Here is an 18,344-nt window from a genome sequence, read left to right as displayed (position 1 = left end):
AGCTTTTATTCTATAAAACGTTTTTAAAATCTACTTTATAGCTTGTAGTAACTCACGGGAGGCTTCTTTTATTTTATTTGTATTCATAATAATTTTTATTTTTCATCAGAATGTATTATGGTGCATTAGTTACGAATTTTTGTTCTAAAAAAACAGTGCATTGTGTGTAATGCAACTGTGATTTTTATTACATTAGTTAATTTTTAAGGAAGGCCAGAGCTTCAGCTGTGTCAAATAGATTGTTCCCTTTAGTTAACGTTTTTTAAAAGAACATTATATACCGATTTGATCATGTCCCCTTTATTGTATTATGGAGAGCAATGTGAGCGTCCATTCCCATTGGATAACGGAGGATTTTACACCCGTAAGTAAGTATACTCTTTACTGTCGATTGATTTTACAGTGATATCTGCATTACTGATCAGAGATGGGGACTCGAGTCTGTGACTCGGACTCGAGTCGCACTTAAGTCGCACACACAGAGACTTCAGACTTGACTTGGACTCGTGACCAAAAGACTTCAGACTCGACTTGGACTCGTGTGTTGGGACTCGTGAACAATCATTGTGGTTTCTATTTTTGGCGTATTAAAGGTGGGGTAGGTACATTTGAGAGAAACCGGCTCGAGATCGCTAGAATTTGAAAATACACAACCGGAGATAATCTGCTAGAGGCTGCTACTTCCTTATAGAGCCCGCCTCCTCCAACACACACGAACGCGCACATGACCAATGAGGGCACGAGATAAGTTTGTGCCCAGATGGAAGGCTGACAGGCAGGTAGGCCATCCAGTTATTTTAGCCGGGCTCATTACGCAGACGTGTGCGCCTCTGTTACTACCTCGTAGTAACACAATAGCGACCGGCGGCACACCTGCAGCTGTACCGCTTGTAATTAGGTTCAACTACAAAAACTTCGAACAAAACCCCGGCGGCACCAACAAAAGGAGCGCACACTGCAAAGTCTGCAATATCAAAATCAAGGATGCTGGCGCAACAACGTCGAATTTCATCAGGCACTTGAAAACTCACCCGGAGGTCAGTCACATTAACGGAGCGTCCACACTACAGCTCCAAAAATAGCTTGGAGCTGGGCGTGTCTGGAGCTTGGGGATTTTATTCAAGCAACACGACCAACAACCAATCACATGAATCTCCCGCCCCCGACATACAAAGCAAAAACCCCCGGGGATTTTATGCGAGCAATATATATATATATTGAAAATTCTCTTGGTGTTCAGATAAGGTTAAGGTGAACCTCTTTAGAGCGTATTGCACTCCTCTCTATACTGCCCCCTTGTGGGTCAAGTATAAGAAGGCGAGCCTCCGGAAGCTCCAGGTTGCATATAATGACTGTTTGCGTATACTGCTTAGAAAACCAAGGTGGTGCAGTGCAAGTGAAATGTTCTGTAATGCACGAGTCAACACGTTCCATGCTCTTTTGAGAGGTCTGATGTACAAATTCATCTGTCGATTGAATGTTTCTCATAACTCTGTCATTATGCTGCTTTCAAATCCGTGTCTCAGTGCTGTACGATACCAGTCACCTCTGTGGAAACATTGGTATGGCTGCCTTTTTTTAGTTTGTATTTGAGTGTTGTATGTTTTGTAATAATGGACCAAGAGTCTCTTTAAATAAAGATGATGATGATGATGATATATAAACTCCCCAAACAGGCGAAAACCTACCAGTTTCCCCCACTGTCTCTGCCACCTCCCTGCATGCCTGGTTCCTCCGGTTTGTATCCCGGTAGGTGAAGAGGGTCTGGTCATACAAAACCGGGTGATTTGCTACGGCGATAGTTAGTTTCTCCTCTGACTTTTTTTGAAATATAGAAATGAACGGCGGGATATCTCTCCCAGCTTAGACGCGGTTTGATTGGCTACGGCTTCAGCTGTCAGATTTTGGGAAACGGGATTTGATTGGCTGGCGCTGGCTACTCCGGCGTCTCAGGCGACAGAAGTTGAACATTGTTCAACTTCTGTCGCCTGAGACGCCTGTATGGAGTTAGATTTGGGTCAATATTCTAGCGCGTAAAACAAGCTACTCACGAGCGGAAAATGTGCTTTTACACGCGCATAAAATGACCCTCGCGCGCAGATTAAACCCCCGCGAGCGGCTCTGCGCCCGCGAGTGGCTCTGTGCTCGCTCGTGAGAGAGACAGCCTTCTTGCTCGCTCGCGGGAGTGTCAGCCTCGCGGAGTCTGTCTACGCGCGCGTGAAAAGTTTCTGGGATTTTGGAGCGGAGCCACTGGACTTTGATTGACAGCTGCAAGGAAACCCGGAGTTGCCAGGTTTGATAAATGCCTGCACTACCAAGAGCCGAGGAGTGACGGCAGCAAAATCAGTTGGACGAGATTGAATGGTAAAATTGTCCATAAAAAACTATTATATTCGTAAAGTGTACAGCTAATATATATATATATATATATATAAAAATTTATTTTATATAAAACAATATATTTTTGAGTGGGCTGTATCTGTCGAAAATTGCTAGCTACTGTCTGCTGTACACTCTTAGAAGGGATGTGTCAAATATGACACAACATGTGTTGAATTTCAACACACCTACAGAGTGTGCTCAGGGACAACACGTGTTGTGTTTATTTATGTGTAAATCATTTTTACACACAAAATGTGTTGCATGCCCCTAACACACAATGTGCACATTTTACACATTGTGTGTCATAAATGTGTAACCAAGATGAACACACTCATTTGTTATTTCTGCACATTTTGTGTTATATTTCTTTAACCAGAATTAACATTTGATTGTGTTATATCTGCACATTGTGTGTATGTGCATGACGATTACTGGAAGTACCAGGTGGTGGATATGGTTTTTCTTCAAAAAAATTGAATGCAAGAATAAATTCATTGGACATTTATTTACAAGGATTTCATTAGCACAATATGTCATTAAGAAAATAATTGTTAACATTTAAAAACATTAATATTTTTCTAATTCATCAAATGACAGAATAGATCATTCATAAAATCACACCTAAAAAAACCTTATACCTTGGTTAAAACTTAATCTTCAGCAAACTATTGTTGTAAATGACTTTCAGCTGAGGGAATATAGTGATGAGACTCTTCACAAGGACCACCTTTTCAGTGTTGGATGGATAATTAAGGATTAAAATGAATGACAAGTGAGCTATTTATTTTTTATTTTTCAAAAAGAATACAAAAAGTTCTAGCATACAAATATTACAAATGCGTGATAATAAAGCAATTGGTTATAAAGAATGTCCTTTTGTATCAAGCAAATACATTTTTACAACCAATATATCACTTAAATGCAACAATTATATATACACATATGGACAACTTTACCATTCAATCTCGTCCAACTGATTTTGCTGCCGTCTCTCCTCGGCTCTTGGTAGTTCAGGCATTTATCAAACCTGGCAACCCCGGGTTTCCTTGCAGCTGTCAATCAAAGTCCAGTGGCTCCGCCCCAAAGTGCCAGAAGCGAGCAAGAAGGTTGTTTCTCTCGCGAGCGAGCGCAGAGCCACTCGCGGGCGCAGAGCCGCTCGCGGGGGTTTAATCTGCGCGCGAGGGTCATTTTATGCGCGTGTAAAAGCACATTTTCAGCTCGTGAGTAGCTTGTTTTACGCGCTAGAATATTGACCCAAATCTGACTCCATACGCCTGAGACGGACCGCTCTGCTACCCACAATTCAGTTCGGCGAAAAAGCGCGGCTACGTGACGTCACCCCATTGAAAGTGAATGGGCAGATTGGAGCAGATTGGAGCTTTCGACGCTGTCGACGCTGTAGTGTAGACGGGCCGTAACGCATATGGACGGTTAGCAAACATGTTTAGCTCAGCATCAGCTATGTAATGTTAACTTAGCTTGCTACTAGCTTTGTAACTGAATATTTGAAAAGATTAGTGAATTGCTTGTCACACTTGTTTCAGTTGAGTGGCGTTGACATCCAACTCTTGACATGACATAAAAAAGGTCTGTAACGTTAATCATTACCCGCTTTTAAGTACTTTTAACAGTTTCCCTGCGGGGGATTAATAAAGTATTTGTGATACTGATTTCTGATTCTGAAGTGTTTTGCATTTAGCTAAAGTGTGATGTTTTTCCTCATATTGCATTGCAATAGCCTGTTTAAAGTGATCATATAACAAACAACTAATCAGTACTGATACTGTATGCTAATAGATATAGGAGTGATAATAACACAGTATAGCTGTGCAGTATTCTTAACAGACTGGATAGCAGCAGACAATAGAAGGCTTATTACAACCAGAAGAGACATGAGACTTTTATTTTTTTAGAGATTTGAGACTTGACTTGGACTCGTGACCAAAGACTTGAGACTTGATCAAGTCTCACCCCACAAAGACTTGAGACTTGATCAAGTCTCACCCCACAAAGACTTGAGACTTGACTTGGACTCGTGACCAAAGACTTGAGACTTGACTTGGACTTGCAAAAAAAAGACTTGTGAACATCTCTGACACACACACACACACACACACACACACACACATTGTATTGTATTATTGTATGAGAGGTTCCAGGTTGAATTGAAACGAATATATTTGTAATGTTCAGAGGTTGTTGTGTTTAATATTCATGAGAATATTTGTCATTGTTCAAATGATAATAAACACACATATAAAGCATATTTGTCCACTCATATGTTGATAAGAGTATTAAAAACTTGAAAAATATCCCTCTAAGGTACATTTAGAACAGATAAAAAATGTGCGATTAATCGCGATTAACTATGGACAATCATGCGATTAATCGCGATTAAATATTTTAATCGACTGACAGCCCTAATATATATACATGGGCATAGGAAGCATCCTGAATGTGGGGGGGTCCCCCACCACCATGAAAAAAATAAAATAGATTTCCTGTATTCTGGTGCATTTTAACAGGTGGTTTGATACTTTCATGTGGCTATACTAGCATGAGGAAAATGATGGGTACATTTTGTAATTTCATCCAGTAGTAAAAAAAGGAAACATATTTGATTATTAATTCAGAGCCGTCTTTGAATTAATAAAAAGCAGTTTAAATGCCCATTTTTTGTACATTTATATACAACAATAAATATTTGTGAGTGCATTGAGAGATATTGTTGTGGAGAGTCATTTATATATAAATCGCAAAATACATTTGTGAATCCTTCTGTGAGCATTTATTAATATTGAGACTGATCTGACTCCATACAGATGTTAAGTTCACCTAGGAATGGTATCAACGACTTAAATGTTCAAATAAATGTTGCTCTTCTGTCTATATTGGTCATATGATGCCCCTTGACTGAAATGTTTCCTGTTCAATATCCCCACAGATGTCCTTACAATTCTGGGATGAGAGTCCACATCACAATTTACTCTAAACTGTAATTTCCCTTTCATCACTCACCTCAGCAATGGACCTCTCTCCACTGTCCCTGTGTTCTGCCTCTGACTCACTCTCAAGCGCCTAGATGTCAAGAGAGGTGGTGGAGTGATCATTATTTATTTAGCAGTATACTCTTTCACATTGAATCATAACAAGTCATACTGAATGTAAATACATCTGACTCTAAAGTAAGTCCCAGACTGTGACATTGGACATTTTGAAGACTCAAAGTCCCAAGCAGTAGGTAGAATATTAGTTAGTCTATGTAATGTGCACAGAAAATAAATAGTTAACTGAATACTGGGATGGAAATTGCCTATAAGCACTCAGTAAAACATAAACACACACAAAAAGCTTCTGAATGATAAGAAGTATAATTAAAACATGATGCACATTACCATTTTGAGAGAGAGTACCGAAGTTAAAGAACTTAGTACTTTTTGGAGCGTCCCAGATAGCGCCTCTGTTTATTAGTGTACAGTCACACCACACTCTCCTTCACCACACCAGGACAGACTGTGCATGCTCACAACACATGACCTCTCAACCCAATGCTAACACTAGTAACCTGGCATTTCAATACCTTTTCTCATCTACACTATTCAGTATTTGTATCTCTCTATCAGTGGCGGCCGGCCCATAGGGGCGGTAGGGGCGCAGCCCCACCTCTTCCCACATACAAAAAAAAAAAAAAAAAAAAAAAATCTCGTTTAAAATTGTGTTACGATGTCTAAAGTTACTGATAAGTCACATGTTTCCTGCCTGGCCTTGCCCGTGGCATTAGTTTATCATTACCGGGCGCCGTGCAAGGAGCCCCGAGCCAAACAGCAGCAACCAGCACGTTGCAAAAGTCTCAATAGTAAACTGTGTCGCCGAAACATAATTTCAGCCAATCAGCGCCGTCAAATATTTTGGACACGAGGGCACTCACGTTGGCGCCCACGTTGCTTACGTGCGTTGACGTGAGTTGTTTTTTAGACTCGTGAGTGACCAAGGTGACGCGTTGGATGAGAATGGCTTCGTGTGCAGGTGGAGTCGCCGGACCTCGGTCCCCGCTCAATTCCGTTCAAGAGCTAATCTCCAATCCTTTCGAAAGGAGAAGTTTGGGAGATAAACAAGGTTGCTTAAAGACCTTGGACCGGACCAACCCGATTTGTATATATCGCAGCAAGCTCGTAAAAAAGACAAAACATATCAACGAGGCTTCTCACATAGCTGGTACACCAGAAAGGCATGGCTAGCTGGATGCAAACAGGTAAATGCTGTCTTTTGTTTCCCATGCTTGCTCTTCAAACAGCCGGGGACAGATACGATCTGTTCAGAAACTAGACAAAAGTTAAACAAGTACAAACCACAGACTGTCTGTGTCATGGAGAATACAGTCGCTGGTTTATTTATGTCTGTATAGGCCGTTGTTGTGAGTGTGGACAGTCGGAGCATATATAACGTTAGCTTAGCCAAGCTCCATTTAGAAAACACGCATTTTAAAAGGGTTTTTTCGGTATCTGTCTGCAGACTTGTCAAAGCATTAATTCATGGTTTTTACCAACCGGTATCAGTATGTTGTTACGTCGGCATCATTTAGAAACGTGTATTACAATTTAATCACGGTAAAATATGTTCATTTTGTTGTAGTTGTAGCTCCCGAGCGCGTCTTGTTTGAATTATGCGAGTAAACACAGCTGGCAGCCGCGGTGAAAGTCGAGCGACTAGAGCGATGCGATAGGAGCGTTTAGAGCGAAGCGAATATTCACATCGCGTCCGGTCTGAAAGCAGCATTAAAGCGAGCTCCGCGCTGCACTGGAAACGCGCCATTACATCACCAGAAGTCCTAATTTAAGGGGTAATTTCTCCCCACATTTTTTTTTAACTCACTATATCAACGGCCCCACCAAAAATATTTTCCACCAGCCGCCACTGGCGAGAATGTAGTCGAATGCCCCAGACTTGAAATGTCTGAGCACTATAGTTTATCTGCTTGAAATGGGCATGCCTGCAAGGGTAACTGCAAATTTGTTAGGTGTGTCAAGAGCAACACTGTACAGACGGATGAATGAAGTAAACATTTCTGTTAGGAGACTGTACAGCACATGTACAAACCATGAGCTTGACGAAATGGTGTCAACCATCAAGACAACAATGCCTAATTCTGGATACCGCTTGGTAAAAGGGGCTCTTCTCACACAAGAGGCGCGTTCACACCGCAGTACTTTTCCCACTTTAGTTCCGATATAGTTCCGAAATGTTGCGTTCACACCAAAAAGAGCCGGAACTAAAATTAGTTCATGAGAACCTTTTCACCCCCTTTTCCGTCCCTGCTAGAGAGCAGGGACTTTCGTGGGAGAAAAAGGTTCCTATGTCTGATTGGCTGGGCGGATTGCAAACCACGCCCCGTAAAACTCCCAAAAAGTTTTGTGAAGCCGCCATTTTATTATTCTCGCATTAGCATTATTAGCATTAGCATTAGCCCAGCGCAGAAACGCAGAGAGACTAACTTATGGCAACACAAAATAAAACATGGGAGCGGTGGAGATGAGGAGATGTCGGCGTTCTGGCGTTCATGAGAACTAAGAGTTCTCATGAACTAAGTTCTAAGAAAAGTACTGCGGTGTGAATGCGCCTAAGGACACAGAGTACAGTGGGATCCGGTCAGGGCATCAATGCACCGTGTAGACACTCTTGGTGTTTTGTCAAGACTAACACGTTTGGGTTGTGTGGTAAGACGCATATATTCTGTACCGTGTCCCAAATATCTGGTGCACATAGATACCAACCATAAACTTATCCGGTATTGTGTATCCGGTGTGTGTGTGTGTGTGTGTGTGTGTGTGTGTGTGTGTGTGTGTGTGTGTGTGTGTGTGTGTGTGTGTGTGTGTGTGTGTGTGTGTGTGTGTGTGTGTGTGTGTGTGTGTGTGTGTGTGTGTGTGTGTGTGTGTGTGTGTGTGTGTGTGTGTAGCATAGCTATTGCTTTATCTGATTAATGTTATTTTCATATGAAAGTCCATGATTATAAGTATGCAGTATCATAACTACATCTTTGATGTTTATAAAAAACCAAACCGTTTGAAAATCGGTTGAAAATTGAGCAAGCTATGGTTATTTAAATAGTAAACCATAATGTTATGAATGAGAGAACTGCCTGTAGCAAGATGGCGGCCAAGTGGCAACGTCGGTCTCCATTGGCCAGCAGCGCGGGTGAGTCATCTAGTGTTTATATATATCTATGCTCGTCTACATGAACCACGTGACGATAACCGTTTTTGGACTTCCGGTGTCGTAAGTGAGTTCCAGAGGGAGGGGGCAGCGAGAGATGGGTCTGGGTCTGGCTGCAGACCGCAGCAAGGAGGCGTTTCCTATAGGGGCGTTTCCTATCTTTTTTTATCCAATAGCAACTTAAGGGATTCCATCTGCTTTTATAAATCCTCGCAGAAGAAGTCATTAGAGGCTTCTCAATACTCAAATTTCCCCTCCTCAACTCCTCGACTCCTCGGTCCTCCGGTAGTGACCCGGAAATGAATTTCAGCGCGCCATTTTGAAGGATGTCTCATTTCTCTAAATGCACACCGAGGATCGAGCGTCGAGGAGGCTCTCTGGAGGAGCTATAACCGAGGATACACTGATGGTTCCTCCGCGGATGCATTTCCGGGAACGGTGGAGGCGTGACGCACGGCCGGACTTATCTCAGCCAATGACAGCTCTGCATGCATCCCCTGGATATTATTTTAGAAACTGCTCTCATCGCAACGCGATGTTTACAGTGAGAACAGCTGTGAGGTCCTGCAGAAAGCAGAGCAGTGTGTAAAATATATATCACTCAGTATAACAGGCCTACTCTCTTTATTTGCTTTAGTTTAGTAGATATCTACAAAGAGTTGATATTTTTCTAAGACCATTTAGTGCTTCACATAATAAAATACACAACGGCTGTAGCCTGATTATGCATTAGGAGCTGTAGGTGTGTATGGTACAGTGTTGGTGCGTGTTGTACAGTGTGTAGGTGTGTGTTGTACAGTGCGCAGATGCGGCGGACAGACAGGTCTCAGTTGGTTTGGTGTCCTCTGCTTACTTTTAATACTTGCAAATACAACTTTTGGCCCGTAATTTCAATTCCCCATTTCAGCGACCAGAGAGAGGGGGGGATATATCCAGTCTCTGATTGTGTTACCTTATTTAATATTATGAGAGTGCTCTCATACTTTAAATTGCATATATTTATATAAATATATTTGTGTGTGTGTGTGTCCGCATCTGTAGCCTGTTATTGTCTCATTATACCGCACTCTCAATGAATTAAAAGTACATATGTGGGGGAACAAGGTTCAGCTGATCTAACAGAGATTATAAAATATGACAAAACACTCGACAGATGATGCAGCTGTTGCCACGTCATAATGAACGGACGTCGCTTTAATATGGCCGCTCAGAGGAGAGGAGTTCTCATTTCTTTAAACGTCTGCTGCTTCCCCTCCTCTCTCCTCGGTTCCCCTCCTCGGTCCTCCGCTCGCATCTCCTGTGGGCGGGTCTAAGTATCGAGGAGGGGAGTCGAGGAGGGGAAATTTGAGTATTGAGAAGCCTCCATTGTTCTCGTGATGGGAATTCCGGCTCTTCTTGCTGAGCTGGATCATTTGGCTCACCAAGAAGAGCCGGCTCTTTCGGCTCCCAAAGGGCTCTTCAGTTTACCACATATTATACCTTTTAATTAAATCAAATGTAGCGCTGTTTTGACTAATGATTTATATGTGTACACATATATCACTTAAATTATTCAAGACATCCTTTGTACTTAGTATTCAAAAGTAAAAATTACATGTTTAATATAAATTATTTGCTGTGGCCAATTGTTTTCATTGCATTTACAGACCCGTGTAACTCTCTGATACCACCCAATGAATGCATTGACTTGCTTGTAGAACCACGCTACACAAAACAGATGGCAACACCTATACAAACTATTTAAAAAAAGGGGCTACTGTATCAACCTATATAAATATAGTTTTTCTCCCTGCAGGACAGGGGAGCGTGCTTTGAGATCAGCTGCTAGGCTGCAGCGGGGAGAAGAGGGGGACAAAAAGAGATCTCCGTCCTCCGTGTTTTATTCTTATAGAAGTAAGAAGAGAAGTAATGGGGCAGAAACCCTCCTTTTTACGCAGCGGTCCAGACATACACAGCAAAATCAGCAGTGCTAATTTAACTCTTATAGAGTCAAATCCAACACTTTTTAAGTGTCTATATAGGTCCACACTGTTTTGAGTTAAAACTACACTTTTGAAAGTGTTAAAAGGTTTACACTAGGACAGAGTTCCAGCAACTCTCTCTATAGTTAAAAAGTAACTCTGGTCAACACCGGTCAGTGTTAAATGTACGCAACACTAGCTTGCAGTGTCAAAGGTTAACACCACAAGTGTACATTTTTAACACTAAATAGAGTTAAAGTCATATTAACACTATTAAGGATATAAAATGTAACTCAATATTTAACTATTTAGAGTTGATTCATAAGCACTGTAGGGTGTCAATTTATAATTTCACCTACACACAATGCAACATTATTAATAAAAACGATATAAAAGAAAGACACAAGCCAAGTTTCAAAGTTTGCAGTTAACATGTAACTGTATTTGTGTGAAAACAACACATACAACATAGTCTTACATTAACATTCCACAGTACGTCCATGCAGTCCTTAACAGCACAGGTTACACAATATGACAATGTGGCACTATGTATGTTTTTCCATCCATCTCATTAGAAAACTGTTTGTCATAGGGTCTATAATAACGTAAATCATCAATAGAAATAACAGAAAATGAATCAATCGTCTCCTCAATACAGTATGAACTATAGTGTTCATCAAAATACAGTGTGTCCACTTTCCAGGATATAAACCATGGTGAAATTTCAAATGCTGACAAAGCAATGCAGAACTTGTGTGGTGTCCCTTACAGATAAAACAAATCAGCATATTTGCATCCAGTGATGTAAATAACTTCAGATATCAGTGTGCAGAAGCCTTGCTCTGAGTTCTTTGACTCTGGGACTTTCCTTGGCACTTCCAATATCAATGTTAAATACCGTGGTTTGTATGAAAGTGTAGAAGCTGGTGAGGGATTCATGGTAGTTGACACTGAAGATGAATTGAGCTTTGAAGAGTTCATCGAAGGCTGCCATGGATGTCTGCCCCTTGCAAGGGATGGCCTTGTGGTCAACGATGACGTAGAACCGTTGAATGTTGTTCTTCTGTTCACCAACACACAGCAGGAAGGGCTGCCCTGGTTCCAAACTCGAAAGGAAGGTCTCAACACTGGCTCCAATCTACAAAAACGTAGAGAGACAGAGAAGTTTTAATGGCATACTAAGCTACTTAAAACAAAATTGTCCCAACTCAAGGAGTGCCAGTGATATAACAACTGCATACAAAAACTAAAATAATGCCTACCTTGAGATATCTCACAACATGGCTGACAGCTTGATACGAGCTACTTTTAGCACTCTTCTTATGGCCTTTTGAGGTTGGGGGGAGTAGATGAACCAAGAGTAGAATGCTTGACAGGTCACTGTCCCATCCTAGGGGCAAAAAATATGCAAATATAACAGTCAGTCGTTTAAAGCTGAAAATAGTCTTAAATCAAGGTTATGCAACCGATAACATTGAAAGGTCTCAAGATTTTCAGTAAACAAAATCTGCAAGAGAAAATACTTGCCTGACTCATTTGAGTTTTGTTGTGCAGACAAGAGGTCATCAACATGAACATTAGAGTGTAGGTTCTTGCAGTCTGCCAAGATCCTAGGTTTGAAGAAAGTGGGCCATCTCGCCAACATTTTTCCAGAAATCTCTTCTCCAAACATCATTGTGAAATCTTGGTCAACCTACAGGAGAAACACCATGAGTCATGGCAACCCCTCAGACCATCCAAATAATAAACAAAATATGACATGTTGTTCTTACCAAGCCAGGGATGTCGAGGAAACACATCCAGGACTGTTGAAGAGGCTTGCTGGTCCCGAGTCATCCGACACTGAAATGTTGCCTTCATCTTCTCTTTGACAACTGATTCGTCAGCTGAATGCTTTATGAAGGATATTGCCTCTCTGCATTCCTCGCCAGTCAGTTGCTCACAAGTCAAGAGAAAATCCCTCTTGCTCTTTGGACCATCTTGATAGGTAGTGCTGGGGTAGCACCTCCGGGACTGAACCGCAGTGTTGCGCTGAACCGTCTTTATCCTCCATGCCAAGTAGCCAGATCCACCATCTGCATCATAGTAGTGTTCCTGTAACATCCAAAAATAAATCAAAACTGAGAACACAGAAGTGATAGCATTACAGGAAGGTTGTTCAAAAAGTTAAGAATGAACACACTTCCTTTTCACAAATTCGAATACAGGTCATTCATTCATAGACTTACGTATCCATTCTTTGAGTATGGATCTCTTAGACATGGAAATAGAGTGATGATGTCGAGAGCACACTTTTCTCGCACATGTGTTGGCGGGATCCTCCTTTAAAAAAATATATATATATTTTATCTTAAAAGTATAAATGCCTTACAGCTTTAGATTGTTTTAACATGTGAGCAGCTGTTTCCAAAATGTACATTACTTAGCACTATCTGTGAAAACATGATTAACACCAAAAGGGAATATTCAGTCCTTACCCATGAACTTCGATCATGTCATTTACCATCTGTCGTCGTGTACCATCCATCAATGTTTTAGTTGTCGCATACTGATGCAAGATTTTTTCTCCCCCTAGCTTAGACTGGAGAACATCGCTGACCATCTAGAACAGGGGTCTTCAACTAAAATTCAACGAGGTCCAGTTAGAGAAAAACTCCCCGTGCAAAGGTCCGGAACATCAAAATGTCTAACTTGCTTCATGAATTAGTGTGATATATATTGAAGTGACCTGTAGCTTTATCAACGTCTGCATAATCAACAACTGACTGCCAATCAAATAAAGAAAGTACAATTCCAAAACAACAATATTTATTGTCAATTAACATTACTTAAATACTGTGGATATGTGTAATGTTTAAATATTGAAGTTAAATGCATCAATGTGGTGCACTTTGAGAGCAACATTAAGAGATCTATGGATACATCTCTCAACACCCATATGAAAGAGAACTGTAGCATATTTTCCTTTTTGGATATTTTACAAATCACTCCCCTTTTAAACTCTATTCTTGTTATTTTTAACAACTTTTTTGTTGCTGTCATATAGTATTTTATACCTGTTTTTCATTTAGTCTCATTAATAACTATAATGATCATATCTCACTGAGCTGAGGTTATTTGAGCCTCTCAGGAGATAGCTCTCTTCCACCTGGTTGTAGAAAAGCTCTTTAAATGTGTTAGCATAGCTAGCTAACCAGATGCTAATAACAACAGATCGCCACTGTGCTTACAACTAAAGACACAGCCACGCAAACACTGCGGCATGTGTACGGCTCCTTATGGGTATTGCAATATTTTAAGGGCTGGAGCGGCGTTCCGGTGCTCAGCACTCCTTTCAGACGAGACATATACCACGTGAAGACACGTTACGCTCGTGTTGTGTCATGAACCTGTCCTTGGCCAGGAAAAACAGGTACTCGCTTGTTTAATTATTTTTGCGGTCTAGATTTCTTCTTCTTTTTTGTGAGAAGTTGTCCGTCTGTCGGACTGACTCCCTCCCCCCCACCCCCAAAACGAAAACTCTTCGGTTCTCCACGAATTACACAAGTCACCCAAATCAGCGTTAAAAAAGCGGGAGGCGCCGAAAAATCCCCTATTAATGTATTGATTATAGCTCCGGGTCCGTATAGGTCGGCGTCTGGGTCCGGATCCGGACCGCGGTCCGCCTGTTGCCGACCCCTGATCTAGAAGATAAAGAAGAATCATATGGGAAGTCATTATCTTGGGCATTCCATACAAATCATAGGTTATCTGCCCAATATATCCATGTTTAATGATTAATAAAGAACTGAGTAAATTGCAAAAGTGTAGTCCCCTGTACCTCTTTGGCTGATTCCCGATCAGCGTGGACTCTTTTCACTCCACTGTCTCTCTCAAGAACTATTCTTGCATCTGATGAATCAGACACCGCAGAGGATGAAGCATTGGTCACGGAGAATGAGGTGTCTGAAAGGTCCGACTCCAGCAAAGTGTGCGATACATTTTGAAGCACAACTGCAAGATAGATAAAAGAATGACATACTCAATGAAAGAAGAAAAAAAACATACTTTCAGCCCTCCAAACGATGTTACAGGGTAATCTCAGCAAAAACTCAGTAGGGATGGGTCCCTGATTTTCCATCTGAATCTTACCTGAAGACTGTCCTGTGGACACTTTGACTGTAAGGTTCCCTGCTTGTAAAAGCTCTTCAAAGACATCTGCATCCACCTCTGTCCCTGATTCATCAGTCAAGTGCAGCTCACTCTGTAGTGGTAAACCTAACTTTTCTATGACTGAGAGAGAATATTGAAATGTACCACCTGACAATATTGGTACGTTTAACTAAAACAAGATTCATTTGTTAGACTCAAACAATCAGTGATATGTATTCAAGTTATCCATACCTTTCTGAAGAAATGTACTGTAGCTTACAATACAGTCTCAGCCACTTTCACATATTTCTGGCTTTCGCCATATCTTACATTCACCAAGATGGTGTCCTATAAGAATACAAATGTATTAGCAAACATATTACAGAAATATCTAACAGACCTGTTGCTACAAAAATATAATTATTCATTTAAGTGTCGTTGAAATAATTTAGCACCATGAACTCAACACCAGTGGCTAACGATAGCAGTATTACTGACATGTGGAGCTGAACATGCTAACACTAAAGCAAACAGATATTGTTCTAAACTGTATTAAAGTAAACAGGTATTATCTTGAACTGTATTGAAGTGAACATGTATTATTTGGGACTGTTTTTAAGTAATCCTATATATATAAACCTTCTTACATACACTTTCCCAGACACCCTGACACACACACACACACACAATACACTCCCTGACCAAGATACCAACACACACACACACACACACACACACACACACACACACACAGACACACATACACTCCCTGACCAAGATATCAACACACACACACATACACTTCCTCTTTACCAAACGCACACACTTGTCCTTTTCAAGGTTCTTTTTGGGGCCAATACAATGTTTGATTGTTTGAGAAAGAATAGTTAGTGTGAAACCTTCCCTGGGAAATTAAAGGAGTAGAATCCAGTGGAAGATAAGAAGTGACTCTCCGCCCCAAAAAGGTCCATATATACTGTTGTTTATTCATGCCAAAGGCCCCCTGTTGCTGACTGGCCGGTCCCGATACCTGTATCGCACGGCAGTGGAGCGGGGAGCCCGGAGTGCTCTGTTACAGGGCACTCTGTATTTTCGTATTGTGTCTTTTTACCATTAAAATCAGATTATTGTTATAACTTGTATGCCGGTGTTTTGAACTCCTTTTCTTATTAATCTGACCAGGCTCATCTAAACGGACGGCGCGGAGCAGAGCTGGGCTTTAAGCCACCACAACTGTGTCTGCTCCTACAATTTGGTGACCTGCGACGTGATGAGTGCTGGTCTATAGGAGGACCACCGACAGCTAGTGGACGAATTCAGTCCAGGGGAGGACACCTGGACACCACTGACAACTACACCAGGGCGTCCTACATGATACAAAGGTAAAACAGATACCTGTTGATTACCAAAATCTGTGATTGGCTTTGCTACAAACATTTTAGAGTTGTCAGTGGCGTTCTCAGTGTTCTTAGTCACGGTAAAGAAATACAGTACTGATAAGTGTGTCTATAAGAGCCAGGTAGAGCAGTCCTGACCTATGGAGCACTAGGTGGCTATAAGAGTCGGGTAGAGCAGTCCGGACCTATAGTGCACTAAGTGTGTGTGTGAAAATACAGTATACTGTAGATAAGTGTGTCTATAAGAGCCAGGTAGAGCAGTCCTGACCTATGGAGCACTAGGTGGCTATAAGAGTCGGGTAGAGCAGTCCGGACCTATAGTGAACTAAGTGTGTGTGTGAAAATACAGTACTGTAGATAGTGTGTGTAAGAGTCTGGTATTGCAGTCCAGTACCTTAGCTCACTAAAAAGAGAGTAAAGTGAACCAGCGAGGTCTCCGTGAGGTAGTCTAGTCCTGTACGGCTGACTCGCTGGGAAAATTCTGTAATAAACTGTGTGATTTTTTACGTCGAATCTGTGTAATAATTGAGCAGAAACATAGTGACAGGAGAAGGTTGGCAGAAGCTGGGAGCTTCATCAGACAGAGGAAGCTCATTTTGTGGTCAGCTGCTGCCCTTTGTTCTTCAATATTATGTGTTGCTCCACGTTGAAAACTTTGAATTCAGACAGTGTGCACGTCTGAATTAACAGGACATTCAAATAAATAAGAATAAGGACATTAAGAGTAACGACAAGATTTGTCCAGTGTATTAATAAATACAAGTGAACACATATTAACCTAGTCAGATAAATAGATACGAAGTCATTCTTGTTTCAAGGAAGCCCTCCTCCTCCAGCCGGGGTGTCTGTGAGAGTACCCACACCCCCCCTCCTTCTTTTCTCTCTCTCCTGTTTGCTCTCTTCTTGAATGCATGAAGAAAGAGCGTTGAATGTAAAACAAGGAGTGAATAATCGAGTGGTCTGAAGTTGGAGTGAATAACATTGAAAATTAATAGATCAATGTGTGGTAGATATTTCAATTCAATTCAAAACCTTTATTTATCCAGGTAAAATCCCATTGAGATCAATGATCTTTTTTTCAAGGGAGACCTGCATTTAAATAAATAAGAAACATTGCATTGTGAATTTTACACTATTCGTCATTAACTGATAATTGTACTTAATTATATTTCAGAGGAACTTAATTGCATACAGTAACGTTGAGGGAAAGTAGAAAGTAGTTTGCTGAGTAGTACATGCAGGTTAAAGTTTGAGTCAAATTGAATATAATAGTGGATTATTCCACCTAGATTACACATAGAAAGATGAGAATTTGTTAAACATTAGATAACGAACTCACTGTAAGAAATATATATTGTAATGTTATTTAGGAGTTGTATTGATCTGTTTGTTGATTGTTCTGTCTGTTGGTTGGCATTGTTGATTCGTAAAGACCTTGTTTTATGTTGGTAAATGTTTTGGTATACCAATAGTTCGTTGTTAGTTGTTGAAAGAAGCCCCCCTTCTCTTGAAAAGGCTGAGAGCTCCAGCCGGAGCCAGTATTTGTACTTTCTGATTCTGTAGAAGAGTACTCTTTGTTTCAATCAGAAAAAGAGCAAGCTATTCATCACAATTGTATTTTTAGGTTGTGAATAAAACAAAAAGTAGTAGCCTGAGTGATAAGCAGAAGGGTTTTTGAATGTTTGTCAGTCAGAAGGAATCTATTAATGTGGGTGCTTATGCCCGCTTCGGTTTTCAATGTCCGCCATCACGTTAAAACAGAGGATTGGTGGCATTTTCAGTTCATTGCTTGCTTCCACACGCCTTTCCCCCTCCTTGTCTCTTTCATGACTTTAGTTAATGCATTAGAACGTTTGTTATCGTAACTTTCCGTGTTTCTAGAAGTCAAACTCACTGTTCACATTACGGAGTATATTTCCGGAACGGCCTTTCAAAATAAAAGCCACAGGCCGCTGTTCACCAGAGATGCCTTCACAATAAAACGGTAATTAGCTTAACAATATATTTAACTTATATTACGTCCTTAAATATTGATTTTAATTCATTACAGTTTTCAAATACGGCGCGGATTGAATACAGTTATTTGTGTGTATTCTGTTACAACCTCACCATGCTTGTAACACAACTTAGATAAACAATTTGAAAATGAATAGAATTAACCAAGTAGATAAAAGATTAGTACCTATAGTGGTTAATAAGGAGGGTGTCTTTGTTTTGCCTGTTAACTTAGAACTGAAGTAATAAAGAATAGGCAGACTACTAT

General features: G+C 40.9%; 1 protein-coding gene and 1 long non-coding RNA gene across 2 annotated transcripts; both read right to left on the bottom strand.

Annotated features, from left to right (window-relative positions):
* Positions 1-10,965: 10,965 nt before the first annotated feature.
* LOC139435549 (uncharacterized) lies at positions 10,966-13,051 on the bottom strand. The gene is made up of 6 exons (XM_071206256.1): positions 13,031-13,051; positions 12,782-12,875; positions 12,326-12,647; positions 12,081-12,246; positions 11,816-11,943; positions 10,966-11,691 (listed from the first exon to the last, which is right to left on the bottom strand). Exons 3-6 carry the CDS (start codon positions 12,350-12,352, stop codon positions 11,368-11,370), a joined length of 645 nt encoding a protein of 214 aa, XP_071062357.1. The 5' UTR covers positions 12,353-12,647; positions 12,782-12,875; positions 13,031-13,051; the 3' UTR covers positions 10,966-11,367.
* A 1,271-nt stretch (positions 13,052-14,322) lies between these two features.
* On the bottom strand, positions 14,323-14,968 carry LOC139435633 (uncharacterized). Its single transcript, XR_011644851.1, has 3 exons — positions 14,937-14,968; positions 14,685-14,825; positions 14,323-14,546 (listed from the first exon to the last, which is right to left on the bottom strand). It is a non-coding gene; the product is annotated as an uncharacterized lncRNA (long non-coding RNA).
* Between the last annotated feature and the right edge of the window lie 3,376 nt (positions 14,969-18,344).

This window comes from Pseudochaenichthys georgianus, chromosome 17 (genome assembly GCF_902827115.2).
Source record: "Pseudochaenichthys georgianus chromosome 17, fPseGeo1.2, whole genome shotgun sequence".
NCBI lineage: Eukaryota > Metazoa > Chordata > Actinopteri > Perciformes > Channichthyidae > Pseudochaenichthys > Pseudochaenichthys georgianus.
Note: the sequence above shows the minus strand (reverse complement) of the source record. Positions and strands in the feature narration are given on the sequence as shown.